This window comes from Pelodiscus sinensis, chromosome 2 (genome assembly GCF_049634645.1).
Source record: "Pelodiscus sinensis isolate JC-2024 chromosome 2, ASM4963464v1, whole genome shotgun sequence".
Taxonomy (NCBI): Eukaryota; Metazoa; Chordata; order Testudines; family Trionychidae; genus Pelodiscus; species Pelodiscus sinensis.
This window is the reverse complement of record NC_134712.1, coordinates 144,764,001-144,783,142: the sequence shown is the minus strand read 5'-3', so window position 1 is coordinate 144,783,142 and position 19,142 is coordinate 144,764,001. Positions and strand designations below refer to the sequence as shown.

General features: G+C 43.4%; 1 protein-coding gene across 1 annotated transcript in view; it reads left to right on the top strand.

Moving 5' to 3' along the window:
• LOC102447295 (dynein axonemal heavy chain 5-like) overlaps positions 1-19,142 on the top strand; it is a 296,662-nt gene that overhangs the window by 115,255 nt on the left and 162,265 nt on the right. Inside the window, exons 43-44 of the mRNA XM_014581788.3 lie at positions 5,646-5,833; positions 9,050-9,244. Of these exons, the coding sequence (XP_014437274.2) occupies positions 5,646-5,833; positions 9,050-9,244 (383 nt within the window). The remainder of the gene's footprint in view (positions 1-5,645; positions 5,834-9,049; positions 9,245-19,142) is intronic.

Genomic DNA, 19,142 nt, shown 5'->3' with positions numbered 1-19,142 from the left:
TCATTTTAAGATAATTTCATATACATCTTACAGTATGCATTAATTACATCCAACAGCATACACTTATGTTAAATAATTGCATGTTTTTTCCTGTTATTTCACCAAAGTGCAAATATTTCAGTTAATAATAATTGTTGCAAAAATTGTTTTTAGAATGGAACCTGGTATCTTGCAATAAAAACATGTTACTGAAAGCAGAAAATGTGGAGGCCAAATCCATCCCCAGCATAACTCAGTTGTGTGACATGGATCTTAGAAAATGCATCAAATTCTCAATGTTTAGACACAGGAAAAATACATCAGGAAGGGGTCCGATCCTGCACCCCTGAAGACAATGAACATTTTTGAATGGCTTTTAAAGGATTAGGATTGGATCTTTAGTGCTCTGAGTATCTTTTCTCCTCAGTCTATTAAAATCTATTACAGTCTGTTCTTCATTATGGCAATATGGTATCTGAAAATATTTTAAATGTAAAAATTAGATCTGTATGGATTGTGTAATATCTATAAATTCTCTTCATTTAGGGTATGAATTTTATTAACATTCACAGATGTTACTCAGGGCTAATTTAGGAAAAGATTACTACTGTTACTGTTCATAGAGGATTGCAATTCATGTGGAATCTGTGTATTGCTTACCCAATCTCAGATATCAGAATTCTGGCTTCATTTCCACTGGTGTAAATTTGAAGGAACTCCACTTTGTTGGATTTCCTGCAAAATTATACCAATATAGCAAAGAATAGCATTTTACCCTGGAACTTTGTTGTTTTGTGCTAATTACTGTAATATCACAGCGTGAATAGATATGTTGTTATGGTGAAATATAGAATTAAAATATTAGATAGTTCCTTTCATATTGTTTCTGTACTGCTGTTATTCCAGTCTCCAAGAATTGAAGAGTATTGGGTGGGTTGTGATAGCTGATGTAGTCACAGCCCTAGAAGGGAAAGAGAGAAAGGGGGCTAAGAGACAAGAGATGGGAGGGCTTCTAAGAGGAATTGGGGGAAAACTGAGAATAAAGCAGACATAAAGAAACACAATAGAGGGAGAGGAAGAAGAGACAAGGAAAAAAGACCGACAGAGATAATAAAAAAGGGAGAAAATTAAGACAGAAATTGCAAAACAGGAGAGAAATAATGAAAAGGAAAGAATTAGCAAAAAGAAAATGAAACAAAGGGGAGAGACAAAAGGGCAGATCAAACAAAATGATAAACCAGAGGCATGCTTATTGTTTCACAGTACATGAAGATGCAGTAGTTTAGCTACCTTTGGGAACTGTGTATTAAATATCATAATGTCCTATCATATTGCCATAATGTTTCAAGATTTCTGCTCCCGATGGATATGAAGAAGGTCAAAGAGATGTACTAAATGAAATTCTAGGAGAAAACACTTACCTTCTTAAAAACATACTTGTAACTATCCAAGCAAAGATGATAATAGGAATCGGGAAGCAAAATGTCATTGTGCTCTTTAATGCAAATTTGTCAACAAAACCAGTGATATTACCAATCTGATTGTGGAGAAGACATTAGAACTCACATGGATACATGGGTCTGCTGGTTCTCTGTTGTCACAGTGTATTCCTATTAATTACATTATTCACTTGGAACTCCCTTTCTCATTCTCCCATGTGTAATTGTGGATGGACAGAACCTTTAATTAGGACTACATAACACCATAGTTTTTACATATTACTTATTAATAGAGTAGAGGCCAGTGCAGAGAGACAACATCATTTGTTTTCAAAAATTTGCTAGTGGATGATGCAATCTATATTGCTGTATATTGTTCTTAAACATAATCCAATTACTCTATAAAGGTCTGTGCTATTGTATTTACTTGAAAAGAATCAATAAAATAGCCACTAAAGCTGTAAAATGACCCTTTTCACATATTCGCAAAAGCCAAGTAAGAAAAAAGAATTCAGCCGAATAAAGGAATGGCCTGGATTAATCACCGTGCTCCCCCAATTTACACCACTATATCACCATTAAGATTAATGGAATTTTGCTGATATAAAACTAGTGCAGCACTGTTGTGATGGCTCTGTTAAGTATTTTAAAAAGCATTAGAAAAGAGTTAGCCTATCACGTGGACAAACTAAACAAGACACAATGAAAGTACTGGCTTGTCTCCCTTCCCTAGGTCCATACATGGTAAGGACCCTCCCTCCATGCAAAGAGCTCCCCTCTCTTCCCAGAAGGAGGCTCAGCTACTCTTTGGCATGGTTTTCTTTCACTGCAGGCCCTCCACACATGTGGACCCTAAGGAGGCCTGACTGTAAACCTGGGGGGAGAAAACAGGGCATGCCAGAATATCACCTCATGTCCCGCTTTGTGGAGAAACCCTGGAATAGGTAATACATTCCCAACCTGTGATACGTTTCCTACAGACTCTTAGGGTTGCCAGATACTTTAAAAAAATACTGAACATGGCAGGAAAAATATTGGTTGAGCAAAAAACAAAACAAAACAGGGGACCAAAGTTGTTGAGCTTAAAAAAAAAAAGGCACAAAAGAAAAAGGCACTGTGCCTTTAAATTCCCACGCTCACCACTCTCCCCACCCCTACAGCGGAGAAGGAATGTCCCAAGTGGCTTTCCATCCGAGAAAAACAGAAAATACCGGACATTTTAAATGTCCGGTACTTTCTGTTTTTTTTACCGGACAAAGGCCGCAAAGACTGGACTGTCTGGGCCAATACCGGATGCCTGGCAACTCTACAGACACTCGCTCTGAAGTCTGAGGTGCTACTGTAGCAAGGGTGATTCCTTGACAGAATGCTTGACAATGTGACAAGGAGCAGCCTGCTGGGGCCCAAAGTTGTTGTAGAAGTGTTGGGCTTCCATGTAGATCTGCCAGATTTGGGAATGGGCTTGTGGTCTTTTGTCAGCCCCTCCTCTCTGGGATGCTGTGATGAAATCCTCACAAAGATTTCTTCCCATAAAGTTGCCCACCACAGGTTTTAATGCCAAAAGGAAAATCTTGCACAAAGAATGCAATTTGTGTGCAATCTATATTAACATATTGTATGTGTTTCTGTAAATTCATGTACACAAAGAACTGGGTATTTTCTGTTCCTTGGCATTCTGTGGAAAAACTGCTTCTGCAAAATCTGTAACGTCGGCCCTTGATTTATTTCATCTGTGCTGCAAACATTGGCATGAAAAAATCTGAGGACCCAGAAAATAGTATAGTTCAACATCACAAAGCAAGTAATGTGTATTGTAGGACATGTGCTTAACTGATAAAGGGCTTCTGGCTAGAGTGAGGAGGAGCAGGGCATTTTTAACCCTTTTTTGTCCCAATCATTTATAAGACTGAGTTTTATTTCTGTTACATTCTTTTTAAAGAGCTCCAGTACAGACATTAAAATAAATTCTTAATAAAGAAAAATGTGTCCTGACAAAGCCAGTGTTATCATATCTCATCATAGTTTTGTTAACATAGATGTGTGGGACATAAGTTTTTTATGTCCCATGTAATCTGGGTCAAGTTAAACTTAAATTCTGCAGCAGGTCCCTGTATTCCTCAGCACTTCAGTGTAGCAGATGAGAAATTCTGAAGCAGCTTTATTTTAATTAAAAAGGAAGAGTTTAAAAAAATACCAAAAGGAAAAATATATCCAGTATAAAATCCCTGTGCATTTTATTTTGATATTCAAGTCAATTTCCTTTCCACTGTCTCGACATTAATGCTTTCAATACCCTGCACATTTCTGTACTGACCATGAGTAAGGGTATGTCTACACTAGCCCCCTAGTTCAAACTAGGAAGGCTAATGTAGGCATTCGAAGTTGCAAATGAAGCCCGGGATTTAAATATCCCGGCCTTTATTTGCATCTTCCCGTTTGGGTGCTATTTTTAAATCCCCTAAGTCCTTAGTTTGAGTTAACGTTTGAATGCCGCGTGTAGCCGCGGTCAGTTAGTTCAGACTAAGGAGATTTAAAAATGGTGCCAGGATGGGAAGATGAAAATAAAGCCCGGGATATTTAAATCCTGGGCTTCATTTGCAAGTTCGAATGCCTACATTAGCCTCCCTAGTTCGAACTAGGAGGCTAGTGTAGACTACCCTATCTGTTAAATGTTCTTAGAGTTGATGCTGGAATATTAGACAGTTGAGTTGGCGTATTTGGGGTTTTGGACATTTGAGGTTTTCAGAGGCATCTTGGCATTGTGGGATGAATATATTAGCTGGATGTTTCTGCTAAATGTATCAGCAGTAAATAGTTTACAGAGCTGACATTTAGGCCTTGATTCAGGAAAATACCTAAGTATGCTTTTAATCTAGATCTTTTTAGCAAAGTATTTAAGTAAGCACAAGCTTAGAACTGAGCACATTCTTAAACACCCTGACTGAATAAAAATGCTCTCCTGTGTCAGGTTTTAAATTGTAATTTTAGATTTGATCGTTAGCTATCCATTCATATGGATAGGACCACTCAAAACTTGCCAATATCGTTTCAGTCTCCCTCCAAGAAGACAACCCTACATTGATTGAGATTTGGCTTGTGTTTGTCAAGATTTTATTTTCATAAAAATAAAGGCTAGAAAAAATTAAATGAAAATGTAGATTTTGGAGGGCAGTTCCATGGGAAGGCCTGGATAATATGCCATCTGTATGGTAATGGAGGGAAAACACGGGCCCTGTCTGTTTTCGTCCTATAGTGTTTGCATGTTAGGGAATTTTTAAATGGTTCATACCCTATAAAGAATATGAAATAATACTATATTACAGAATGTGCTGTAAATAGTCTTTCAAGCAGAATATCCCCATTCTGTGTTTTCCCTTCTTGGTTATCATAACAATCTGCCCTCTGTACCTCATCCCCTCCCTCCGCAGTCTGTCCAAAAGGATGCCACCAACGTCACCTCCTTCTCATCTCTTTCCCACTCCCCCATCTTAAATCTTTGTACTGGCGGGTTCTTCTTCTGCTGCTGCTGCTGCTGCTGCTGCTTCCTCTTCTTCTGCAGCTGCCTGGCCAGAGCTGACCCCACCCTCATCAAGGGGGCTGGGCCTGCTGTGCCACACCACAGCCGGGCTGGCATAGCCCCCCACCAACCCTTGTTTAATCAGTTAATTGATTAAATGGGATTTTACATCCCTAGTTAGTTCATCAGGAGGAGAACTTATTTTCTATTCAGTTTTTGCTATGTGCATTGATTGCTATAAAAAAGATGAGTACTGTTGTGGTGTTATCAGGAGCACACTAGTATATAGATGTGTTCCCAAGCTTTACTTCAAGTGGATCCCCTCCAGCTGAACTTCATGCATCCCTGTTCTTGGCTTCTGGCACTATTGGGTCTCTGTACTTGGAAAGGGCGTTGAGTCTTTATTTTACCCATAGATGCAGTATATAATATTTACAGAGATCCCTGTAATGTAATAATGTAGCTGTAAAAGCATAGAATGCCCTGTGAAGGTGTTCATACATCTGTGTTATTAAGGAATGTTTGTCTGTGTGGTTCTAATGGGTAAGCTGATTTGTTTTAAGTTTTTCCTCCTTATGTAACGGTATGATCGTGTTCTCTTAGTTTTTCTCATGCCACATTATATATCCAAAATATACTGTACCTTATGTATAGCCTGATGTATTGCATTTAACACAATTCTTTTGGTTTCCCCTTTCATTTTCTCATAGGTTTAGCTCAGTCGGGTGCATGGGGCTGCTTTGATGAATTTAATCGCATTGAACTTCCTGTTCTATCAGTAGCTGCTCAGCAGATCTATATTGTACTTCAGTGTAAGAAAAATAAGAAGCCTCAGTTCATCTTTACTGATGGTGATGTTGTGGACATGGACAGAGAATTTGGCATATTTCTGACTATGGTATGTGTGTGTAACAGACATAGGTAGGGCCCTACCAAATTAATGGCCCTGAAAAACACGTCACAGACCATGAAATGTGGTCTTCTATATGCCTTTACCCTACACTATACAGGGGAGAAAAGCATTTCTCAAATTGCAGGTCCTGACTCAAAAGGGCTGCGGGAGGGGGCAGGGTGTCGCATGCAGTGTTCTCTGTAACTGTGAATATGTGCGACTGCCCAGGAGAAATTCAGATGATTTCCTGATGATTAGCAGAGCACCCACAGCTAGGTTTTGTGTTTCTATTGGTGGTGCACATTCACACATGCCTCAGTACACATATACTATGTATTCCACACGTGGATGGAAAAAAAAATCTGTGCATAGATAGAAAAAATTAGAGGGTACATTGGTCACAAGGTTATTCTGGGGGGATTGCAGTACTGCCATCCTTACTTCTGAGCTGTCATCAGTGCTGGGTGGCTGCAGGATGGCAACTGTTAGCTGAGCATCCAGCTCTGAAGGCAGCTCTGAAGGTGGCAATAACAGATCATGCCATCCTTACTTCTGCGTTGTTGCTGGCAGTGGCTCTGCCTTCAGTGCTGAGCTCCTGGCCAGCAGCCGACACTCTTCAGCTGCCCAGCTCTGAAGTCAGCACTGCCACTTGCATCAATGCAGAAGTAATGGTAGCTGTACTACAACCTTTCCTGCAATAACTTTGTGACCCGCCCGCCAACTCCTTTTTGAGTCAGGACCCCCCTATAACAACACAATGGCATTTCAGATTTAAATATGTGAAATTATGAAATTAACCAAATTGGACTGTGAATTTGATGGAAGTCTAATCATAGGACAGATTCCTGTTTTCTTTCCCCACAAAAACAGACTTATGGGCACCTTATGGGCCAGATTTACACCTTATTCTCTTATAGGCAAATTTTCAGCACTCCCCCTCATACGTCATGTGGCCCTGCCTGGAGCCACCCTCCCCATTTGGCCCTGTGCCTCTCCATTCACCCTGGCTGTGTCTACACTGGCACCCCTTTCCGGAAAAGGGATGCTAACGTAGCACTTTGGAATAGGCAAATCCGCGGGGGATTTAAATATCCCCCGCGGCATTTGCATTAATATGGCTGCCACTTTTTTCCGGTTTGGAGATAAGCCGGAGAAAAGCGCCAGTCTAGATGTGATTCTCCGGAAAATAAAGCTTTTTTCTTAGGATCTCTTATTCCTACTTTCAAGGAATGGTAGTGGGTGCATTCCATACTTTCAAGTAGGAATAGGAGATCCTCCGGAAAAGGCTTTATTTTCCGGAGAATCACGTCTAGACTGGCGCTTTTCTCCAGCTTATCTCCAAGCCGGAAAAAAGCGGCAGCCATGTTAATGCAAATACCGTGGGAGATATTTAAATCCCCCGCGGATTTGCCTATTCCAAAGTGCTACATTAGCATCCCTTTTCCGGAAAGGGGTGCCAGTGTAGACACAGCCCCCGTGTGTTCTGCTCTGCCTCTAACATGGCTTCAAGTAGGCTGCTGTGACTTTTCAGTTAAGGAAAAAATGCTCCCACCACCCATCTGCTAGCTATTTGCCACCACCCGCCAGACAAATCAGCCTCAGGCAGCTCAGGCTGTTCTGGTGCCAAGTAGCCTCTGAGGAGCAAAAGGCAGAATTGCAGCACCTTTACTGCAGAAAAAGTAATTCTGCCTCCCTCAGATAAGAATTCTGAACATGCTGCAAATGTCAACTAAGGGGAGGGAACATGACATGGGACAAGTAGCATATGGGGCATGGGTAGAGGAGATCAGCAGGCACCCACCTTCCTGACATCTCTGAGCAGTGTGGCCAGCAGCAGCAGGGCCCAAAACACCTCAACTCACAATTGCTAATCCCACCCCAGCAATGGACAGCTAAAAATAGCCCAGTTGAGCTAGAAAAACACTTACTTGGCAATCTACCATGCCTACTGTGCCTAATTGGAAATCTGGCCCTGCTTTTGGGGCTATTTGTATGTTGTCAGTGGGACTACTTACTTATATGAGTAAAGCAATCAGGATTTGACTGATGGCGTAGGTGGGTTCATAAATAATATTGACATCCTCTGTTATCCTTATCTCTAATAGGAACATAGGAATTGCTGTACTGGATAATAGTTATATTTCCATCAGGGTGTTTTGTTTAATTGGATTTTGAAAACTTGTCAGACTGAGATGAAGCCCAAGTACTAAATGTTGGACCTCCCTGGTCTGACACTCTCAGGACCTGACCAGTCCCAAATGAGGGAATTGCTCGCCACGCCCTAATGCTCCTGGCTCTGCTACTGCCCCAGCCCATCATCCCTGCCTTCAGCCCCCCTACTGCCAGCTCCAGCTGGGCTGCCACCAGCCCCCCGCCCTAGCCAGGTTGTCAGCCCTGCTGTCTCCGAGTCTCACTCCAGCTGAGCTGCCAGCCTCACTGCCAGCCCACGCCTTGGAGCTGCTGGGCCACAGCTCCAGCCCCAGCCAGGCTGCCACAGGCTCTAGCCCTGGCCCTGTGCTGCCAGCCCACCCGCCACTAGACTCCCTGGGGCTCTCTGGTCCAGGAAGATCCATGGTCTGTCAATGTTGCTAGACCAGAGAGTGCTGGTTTTGGGAGGCACAACCAGTACAAACAAGAACAAAAAAAGGACACGCTTTGTTGGCTCTCTCATGACCCACTATAGTCTGTCCCATCAACCCCTCTATCAGAATTTAGAATTTTTGGTGTCACTCCTTACAGTACTTGGGGTGGTGCAAAGCTGCCCAAGATTCAGTTTAACTGTCCAGTGGAGGATTCCTCTAGGGTTGGATAGCAGTGCACACTCTCTGCCTGCCAGCGTAATGGGCACAGGAACAGAGGATCATCAAGGTGGCATAAGCACTTTAGTTTTCCCCTCTCCACAGCTGTGCTGAGTGCTCCTCAGTCATAATTGAAGATGGAGGCGTTTACTTTAAAATTGTTTACTTTTAAAAACATGAATATTACTGTGATTTGCCAAAGCAACACATTTACTAGACATTCCTGGGGTCTCGGAACATGGGAGTGAAATTGCATCAGCTGCCGTATTTTCAACAAAATTGTATCCTGGTATGTGAGCGTACACTGGTTGTCACATTCCAGCACTCACTTCTGTGTTTATTCAAGTAATATCCAGAAAAAAATACACCTTCTGCTCACACTGTGTATTGGATAATTTATTATTTTGTACCCTGTGTCTTTCAGAACCCTGGTTATGCAGGACGACAGGAACTACCAGAAAATCTAAAGATTCAGTTTCGTACAGTAGCTATGATGGTGCCTGATCGTGGAATTATTATGAGAGTCAAACTGGCAAGTGCAGGTTTCCGAGACAATCAGATCCTCAGTCGAAAATTTTACACACTCTACAAACTTTGTGAAGAACAGTTATCTAAACAGGTGAAGCAAACATTTGCCTAAGAAGCAAATATAGAGAACTTTCAGTGTGTGCTATTTAAAGTTCTACCTTTTTGGTTAGATTCACAGCTCAGAATGTACAAGCAACTGGATCTTAAATAGTCATGTTATTCTAATTTTCCAAGTACTTTACATACTAAGAGAAATTTGTTGATTTGGTGGGGGGGGTGTTCATTTTTTAATTAAAAACTCAAGATTTAAGGCAGGAGTGGGGAACCTCAGGCCTGGGGGCTGAATGCAGCCCCCAGCTTGCCTGGATCCAGCCTCTGATGCTCAAAGACCTCCCCAACTGCAGTGTTGGGGAGCTTGTGCTGGTGCTTCTTTCTTCCTGCTGGAGCACACAAAATCTACAAGGCTGGGCCCCTCTAGGCTCTGGTATGGGAAGGGAATGTCTTTCTCCTCCTCAGTTGAGGGCTACTTCAGTGAAGGTTCAGGTTCAGGGGGTTTTTTGCTTCTCATTTTTGTGCATCCCTGACTGATGCTGTGGGTTAGTGGCCCCCAACCCAAAAAACATTCCTCACTTCTGATCTATATAGAAGTTGCTGAATTCTGAGTTTTCTGCCCACTAGGGGATCTTAAAGGCATATATAGAGAGAGGAGATGTGAATAGGGGTTATGTCTACACTGCATTCCTCTTTCAAGAGAGGAATTCAAATGCAGCTGAGCGAAATTGCAAATGAAGTGCGGATTTGAATTTCCCGTGCTTCATTTGCATAATTGCATCCGGGTGCTATTTTGAAATACCCTATTTTGAAAAAAGAAACGCTGTCTAGACGTGGTTATTTCAAAAGAAAACCCTTCGTTCGAAATTACCCTTACTTCTTATAAAATGAGGTTTAAGGGTAATTTCGAAAGAAGGGTTTTCTTTCAAAATAACCACATCTAGACAGCGTTTCTTTTTTTGAAATAGGGTATTTCGAAATAGCACCCGGACGCGATTATGCAAATGAAGCACGGGAAATTCAAAGCTGTGCTTCATTTGCAATTTCGCTCAGCTGCATTTGCATTCCTCTCTCGAAAGAGGAATGCAGTGTAGACATACCCAGGGAGACAAAGCACAAACGAGGGCTATATCTACACTAAGGATCTTACAGCAGCAGAGCTGTACCACTACAGCTGCATTCTTTGCTTTATGCCAGTGGGCATGGGCTCTACTACCAGCATAATTAAAGTACCCCCAACGAGTTGCATTAGCTATGTCAGGGGGTAAATGTCTCCTGCCAACACAGTGCTGTCCACGTCAGCACTTTTGTCGGTCAAACTTATGTCAGGGAAGAGGGGTGTCACACCCCTGACAACAAAGTTTTATCACCAGAAGTGCTAAGGTAGACAAAGCCTAGGTGTCCTGCAGTTTGGGATCCATTGAAAATAGTCCTATTAGTCCAGACTGACCTCTGCATTATTCCAGTTCTACTCCGTGGTATCTTCCTTGACTTCACTGAAGTTATCTTGGCCTACAACTTGAGCAAACCAGAGGTGAATCACACCCATTGTTTAAGAGAAAAGAAATGTAGAAGTTGGGATTTTTTTCTCTCTCAATGTGTTAACTCTTCCACCCTCACCTCCATCCCCAGACTCTATAAACTTCCTGGCCTCATTATTTCTGACATTAGTCTGATTTTTGCTTCAGGTTAATTTCACTCATATAGCGGCTCTCTGTGACAGATTGATTTTCTGAAGGGTCATGTCAGCTGCTAGCTTTCCTGTATTGTTGCTAGAGGGTCTGCCTTGTCTGTGAACATGGTTTTTGAGCCAATACAAATTCCCATGTATTGATCCAGCATCAGTGGTAACAATTTGCATATTGCTTACAGTTCTTCTTCATCAATCCAGCCATCTGTTCACTTTTTGCTTTATGGCAGTCCCTTTGAGGTAACCAGACTCTGTTTTTGGTAGAGATATCTTCCAGCACCTAGGGAGAAAGAGCAGGTGTTGTGGGATGAGAGGACTTGTCCCGGACAAACTCTGTGCTAACTACAGATTTATCATGAGGTTTAGAAATATTGTGTGTATGCACCATTGCCTGGATCAGCAACACAGTTGTCTGCAGAGATATTGTATTGGGCATGGGCTAGCCTGTTTCCCCAGGGTCAATCTCAGTGGGATGTTGCATTGGATTTTCTTCTTGATTGAATGGGTTATCTGTATTGTTTTTGTTAGTTTCTGATCTGAACATAGTTCTCTCCACCATACGGGGAGGAACATTCACAGTCATTAGAATGGGGAATTGTATGTGGAACAATATTGAATTCACCCCACACCTTGCAAGGGATGGGTATTGTTTTTCAGTGTGAGAGCCTCCTGGCATTTTTTGAAATGGCTACCATGTCTTAGTGGTTATTTGGCTGGGTCACCTGTATGTTGGGAAGGTTGCTTTGCCAGTTCCCAGTGATGGCAGTCTGTTCAGTATCCTTGTCAGGGGTCTGATGCAGTCTCTTGATCAGCTATTGATGTTAGCTGTGTCCTAGGTGAAAGTTCCTGACAGGACAGTGGCTGTTCGCTCCCTGTGTGTCCTGTTTGTTGTACCTGGGGTATCTGAGGGTATGTCTCCACTGCTTGGCTTTTGGCAATAAGGCCATGTCGACACAGACCTGTCCCTTAGAAGTTGGCATGTGTGAATGCTGTTTGTCGGCCCTTTTGCCAACATTATACTTCTAGCCTCCTCAAACAGCTTTTGCTTTGTTGGCAGTAGAGTGCTCCTTCCAACAAAGCAGTGTTCATACTTGCACTTGCCGCAGCAAAACTTTTGTTGGTTTTTTTTGGGAGGGGAGAAGAGTGTTAAACACCTTTGAACAACAAAAGTTTTGTCAATCAATCGCAAGTGTAGACATAGCTTCAGTTCCTCACACTCCAGAGAGGTCCCTGTGCGCCCGTGCACTTCGTGTATGCATTGTTTACTGACGACTCCTTGGTAGGCCTTCTGGACCTACTTTTAGCAGTGTGAACTGTTGGCTATTGAAGAGATTTGTTCCAGTCTGTCCATTCCTTCTGGTGCTTGGAAGTGCCTCCATCTGCTGGCTCATTACAAGCTTGTCTTGCCTGTACATAACAATCTCCTTCTGTACCAACGTGCTTGTTTCAGGTAAAGTGATGGATTAACTTGAGGGACATGCTGGAGTTCTTATGTACTGCTTGTTTTAGGTTGAGGAATAACAGTTTCTCTGGATGAGCATTGTCAAGTTTTGCCCACTCTCTACTCCTATTTCAGTTTTCCTGTAGTAAGCCTAGCACACATGTATACTGGGAGAGCACTGGATCGTGTGATATGTGGAGGGGATTTACTCAGCTTTCTAAATAGTTTACTTGCTTGTTACAGCAAAGGAGGGAGTTTAAACACCATCAGTCAATAGCAAGTGTAGACATAGCATCAGTTCCTTACACTCCAGAGGGGTCTCTATGGGACGGTGCACTATGTGTGTGTGCATCAGTGTGAATCTGTGTTATCCCCACTGGCAAGCTTCTGAATATCTCCTGAATACTCCAGAACAGACACTTGTCTTAGGAACCAGACCACAAAGAGAAGAGGCCAAGAAGAAGGCTGAACATGTAACCAGATGTTGTTCATCTTTGTACAATTACGAAGGGGTAAATGACACCAACCTCACAATAAAGACATTCAAAACAAAACCTAAAGGAAGAGACAAACCAAACTTGGATAAAGCACAGCAGGTGTGTAGCCCACAAAGTTGTGCTGCCTACAGAAAGGTTTGTCACAAGTTTGACAGTAAAATCTCTATGGCACAGTTTGCAAACCAGGATGCTGAGTGCCTAGAAAAGGGCAAGGAAAAATCCTGAATTTGGGCAGTTTATTCCTACTGCTGGTGATTGAGGTAAAGGAAAAACCTGGGGACAATTTGCCTAAAGCAACCCTGCTTTGGAAAGACCTATATAAAGCCAAGAGGAGTAGCTGTCACTGAATACTGGTCTATCATTACAGCTTTTTACCATTGTACTGAAAAAATACCTCATTCACAGAATATGAAGTGCTGAACAATCTACTGAAATATGCCCTAGGAATACAAAAATTATGCTCTAGGAATATGCTCAAGTCTATCACCAAGGAAATTTTGATCATTATAAGCTTGTAGTTGAGGGCTTTTGGGAATTTGAAGGAGAGCATCATATCTGACCAGATCCACAGGTGACACTGGTTGTGTGAAGGTGCGGATATATAAGTCCTTCATGGTATTACACAGGCTTGAGAATACCTTTACCAGAAAAAAACTGAAGACAGAACCTGTGCTGAGGAACCTATCCACTTGCATTAATAGAGCCTTGAGACCATAGAGAAAAAGAATGACACTTGACAGATCTGTTTGGACATACAGAACCTGATAAAGCAGTACACAGATAATACAACATTGTAGCCACCACATAGGATGTCTGCAGCCACTTGGTATTCAATACTGTTTTCCCTATCCTTGATGGAAAGCACGATTACTGGTAGATAAAGCTGAACAAGCCTGTTTACACCATCAGCACTCCATGTGGAAGAGACCGCATTTGGCATCTGCAAGTGAGCTCTTTCAGCAGAAAAATGAAAAGACCTTTGGGCATATTCAAGGAATTAAAATTATAGCATAAACAGTAAGGCCACATAACCTAATCCTCCATCAGATGATGGAAATATGTGAAGATTGCCAAGTTCAGTAAAGCACAGACTAAACTTCTGTCTTTTCAGGATTTTTCAGAGGAGTATTATACGAAATTAAACCTCAGAACTATGTATGCAAATCCCTGAATACGGATGTTAATGTCAGTCAGTCTCAGAGAGACAGAGAATAATACAGTTAATTAGTGAACAAACATTTAATACATCCACAAACATTTGCAAAGAGTATTTGGAATACATTTGAATAGCTTCTTAAAAAACTATTCGGTAGTAAATGTGTTGATGCTCTTTATACTGTTCCCCCACTTTGTATCATATAATCATATATATAGTAGCCCAGTGTATGTGAGTCTGTAACGCTGATGTACACGGCCACGCCCCCTGCCCATGTACATCACTGCCCTGCCCCCCCTTTCCCTCCCGCCATGGCACTGAGTGCTGTGCCCCTCGGCCGGGCCGCCGCAGGGGAGCAGCGGAGTGCACAGCACTCAGCTGAGCGCCACGGCGGGGGGGGGAAGGGTGGTGACGTACATGGCCACGCCCCTGGTGCCCCACCCCTTCTCCCCCGCGGCGGCCCAGCTGAGCACGCAACACTCAGCTGAGCCGCCACGGAGGGAGGGGAAGGGGCGGTGACATATATGGCCAGGGGGTGGGGCCATGTACGTCACCTCTCCCCCTTTCCTTCCTGCTGTAGCACTCAGCTGAGTGCTGCGCCCCTCAGCCGGGCCACCGTGGGGGAGCCAGCGGCGCAAGGAGCCATTTGGGCTCCCCGTGGAGGGAGGGAAAGGGGAGGCGGGGTGGTGACGTACATGGCCCCACCCCCTGGCCATGTACATCACTGCCCCTCCCCCCTCCCTCACGGGGGCCCGGCTGAGCAGGCAGCACTCAGCTGAGTGCCATGGTGGGAGGGGAAGAGGAAGGGGAACGAGGGTGGGGAGAGAGAGGCAGGAAGAGGAGGAGGAGAAGAGAAAGGGAGAGTGAGAGGCAGGAGGGGGAGAAGAGAAAGAAAGAGACGGAGAGAGAGGCAGAAAGCGAGAGAGGCAGGAGGTGGAGGAGAGCTGAGAGAGAGAGGGGAAAGCAGTAGGAGGAGGGGGAGAGAGAGAGAGAGAGATGGAGCAAGAGACCGGAGGCTCAGGAGAGAAGACCAAGGTGGAGGAGAGACCTGAAAATCCCATCTTATGATGGGCTAATTGTCTAGTATATCTAATAGTTTTCAACAGAACAAACTTTTATTGTTTTATTTTTATACCTTATACGAGATGCCCAGACCTATTCCCTCTGATCTTCTCAGAGGTAATTTCTGACTCTCTGTAAGACAGCCTTGAAACGTTTGTATGTGCCCCCTGGAATCTCCAGGGCCCAAAGAAAATGGCAGCCTCATGGCTCCCCTACAAACTCCTCAGAACCCTTTTGACAAACAGATCCTTACAGCCAGCAGCAATTACAGTTCTTGAGCCAATAGCTCATCTTAGTTTCCAGCAGGATGGAGAAGACTGTATCAAACTAGTACAGGCATTGGGATGCAGCCTCCTCTGCCTGGCTGTGTCTATACTGGACCCCTTTTCCGGGAAAGGGATGCAGATGAGACAAGTCGGAATTGCAAATGAAGCGGGGGATTTAAATATCCCCCGCTTCATTTGTATAAACATGGCTGCCGCTTTTTTCTGGCTCGGGGCTTTGCCGGAGAAAAGCGCCAGTCTAGACGGGATCTTTCAGAAAATAAAGCCTTTTCCGAAAGGTCCTTTATTCCTGATTTTAAGAGGAATAAGGGACCTTCCGGAAAAGGCTTTATTTTCTGAAAGATCCCATCTAGACTGGCGCTTTTCTCCGGCAAAGCCCCGAGCCGGAAAAAAGCGGCAGCCATGTTTATACAAATGAAGCGGGGGATATTTAAATCCCCCGCTTCATTTGCAATTCCGACTTGTCTCATCTGCATCCCTTTTCCGGAAAAGGGGTGCAGTGTAGACACAGCCCCTGTGTCCATCTCATCTTCAGAAAAAGGTGAGGTTTCTGAGTCAGATAATGTAAAGCTTTAACAAGGTACTCCAGAGAGATTTTCTCTCCTGATTTCTTTGACTATCACCCCAGAAGGATAATTGCTAATCTTGCTCTGGACCCATCAAAAGAACCAGAGGGGACTCAGATAACAGGAAAACATCAACCTTCTAAAACTGAAGCAGAGTCCGGTCATCCCTCATTCGAATAAGTGATCCAGAGCAGAACAGGAGGCTCCAGATAGACTGAAAAGGCATTGTGAACAGAAACCTTGGCTGTTCATAGCTCATATAAGACCAAAGCAGAACTCATCAGCCCTACTCTGCTTACTGCTACTTTGTACAATGATATGACGCATAGGGATCTCAGCCTGACCAAGATTATACATGAGACTCCTTCATACCCTGCAATGGGAGAATTCCCTTGCTATGGTGCGCAACATTCAGATTCACTTGTATGATGGATAGAAGTACACGCTGAGAATCCTGATTCCTCTTTTCTCTCCACACTGTGTAATATGTTGTCAAGTATTGGACGTGGGCTCCATATTTTAACAGCTCCAGGGGAATGATCACCCCCCAAAAAATTCAGGAGCATAAACGTCCTTGGCATAAAGAAAACCACACTATCCATTACTGGTTTACTCAAAACTTGGGGGAGAATGTTCTTATCCAGCCAGACAACACAACAATGGCATCCACACCACCAACAGGGAAAAGCAAATCATGAATCAGTGGGCAGAGCAATGCCTGGTTTCAATAAAGGCAACACACATAAAAGAAGCGAACATCTAAAAGGCAGACTTTATCAGCAGACTATTGTTGGGCCCAGCAGAGATTGAATGATGTATTCACAAACTTTGCATCTTGCACAATCCACAGGAGAACCTGTTTGCCATGAATAAAAATACAAAATCTCTTATGCATTTCATAAGATGTAGATTCAAACTTCATGAAAACAGATGCTATTACTCACAGGTAGCCAAAGGTAGCCTTTAACAGGAAAAAAATACAGATTTTGTTTTTAAATTAAGGCATAATATTCAGTAACCCTCAAACCATTTAAGACTGTGAAACTCCAACATGGTACCTCTATGTTCCCCATCCAAACAATCTGCTCCTGCATTAGGACCAATCAGCCAACATTCAGTAGTGCACTCCTCCAACCAGCCCAGGACAATTCAAACTGAAGCACAAGAAACTGAAAGGAAAAGCTTTTCCTTTAAAGGCAATCAAAACCATGATCGCCTTTAAAAGACCATCTCCTTACGAAGCTTGTATAAGAGCGGAGAGAAAATTATTCTTATTGCGTTAGACCTGAGTGGTTAGCCAAAATTTGGGGTTTGCAGGTTGTTTCTTTTAGGAAGAAAAATTGATGATGGAGAGTGAGGTATTTCTTTAATGCAATCCTGTTTATTTTAAAAGCATCTACAAAGTCTTGTGTCCCTCAGTGAAGCGGAAATCTCATAGGAGTCAGATCCTTTGCTCACTGATCCATGCCTCTGTCCATTCAGTACTTTGCCCAAAACCTCTACTGCACCAGCCCAGAGGAGCCACTGCCTGGTCATGGTGGTCCCTGCCAGCTCCTACACCCCCACACCCTTAGCCCCTGCTCTGAGTCCCTCCTCACCCCCAGCCCTGTGTCCTACACTGTGCCATGAGACTCTCCTCCCCAGTGCCCTGCCCCCTGAATCTGCCACACATCTAACCCTGACTCCTAAACCCCCACACGTTCTCAGTTCCCTCCTCTGAATCCCTCCTCACTGCCCAACCCTGATTCTAGCACCCCCACACAACAACCCCCTGCCCTGAGCCCCTCCTCACCCCAACACTGACTCTTGCACCCTCGCACCTCCAACCCTCTGCCCTGAAGGACCCAAATGATACTGGGTAAATCTTCTAGTTTTGTAATATTTGGTGCAACCCCTCTAGTTTTTCTCAGCATGGGCTTCTCCCACCTACTGCCCAGGTAACACCCCCTCCCCCCCCCCACACACACACCATGATATCTCAGTGTAAGGGGTAACAAATGGTGATAGGATGTCAGAAAATAATGCAAACACACCCAAGGTCAGTCTGACCTAGAGGATAACCACTGACTAGATGATGGAACATTGTCTGCAGGGACATGACCAAACTGGGCTTATTGGGGGAACAAGCCAGGGACAGGAATGTATGGTGACAGTGCAAGGTTCCCTCTGGCTGTAAAGATGTTTTGGGATGAAGAGGAAAAGAACAAACTTTCCAATAAGCTCCAGCTGCTTTCTGACATTCCCGGAAATGGAAGCCAGTTGTAAAAATAGCAGGCTATTAAGCCAGGGTTATAATCATTTTGTATCACCAAAGTGGTACAGAGCAGCCAGAGTGTACCAGAGCATCTGGCCCAAAGCCCCTAGCAAGTTTTTCTGTTTGTTTTCTGGTGATTCTGACAGCATTTCTGCAAGCTCAGTAAGGTAATCATCTCTGCAGTGACCTCACATGGAGGGTATCAGAAGTATTGTCCCAGTCTGCCTCAGAATTCTGCTGAACATTTCACCTAGGCATATGAATAATGAGCACAGTATCATACTTCAGCATTAAAGTATCATTATCCTTCCCTGACATCACAGGAAATTATATTGCCATCTTCTTATACTAAACCCTTCTATGCTAGAACATCACCTTTGCACAGTCTGGTTGAACACAGGGCAATCCTAATATACATAAAACCTATAGAAGCTTTGAGAAAATTCATATCACTGTTTGTGGTAGTTCACATTAAATGTAAATTACTTAGGACCTCAGTGTAATCAAATGTATATGAAGGAATTCATGAGAGAAGCTTATATGTCCTCAGATCAGCCGATTCCGGAAAAAACATCTTCCACAGTTAGATCTACAGCCATCTTCTGAATAAAAAGAGGTACGGCCATATCAGAACAAATACAGACTTAGTATGTATATATCTGCAAATGCATCCTTCAGGAGAAGCTTTCCAGGCAATGGTTCCCAGATGACTTCCAAAGTATGGCTATGTCTAAACTACAGGATCCCGGAAAAACTCTGCCACGTCCAGGGAACATGTCTGCTCTTCCACTTTTTTTTTTTTGCATAAGAGCAGATGCGCTCTTTTGGAAGCCCCGTCTTCCTCCTTCCTTGAGGAAGAAGGATTCTTCCGAAAGAGGAGGTTTTTCTGAAATTTGGCCAAGTATAGATGGGCCAAATTTAGGAAAAGCCTCTTCCGACAATACTATTAGAAAAAGGTATGCAAATTGTGGAGTGCAATTTGCGTACC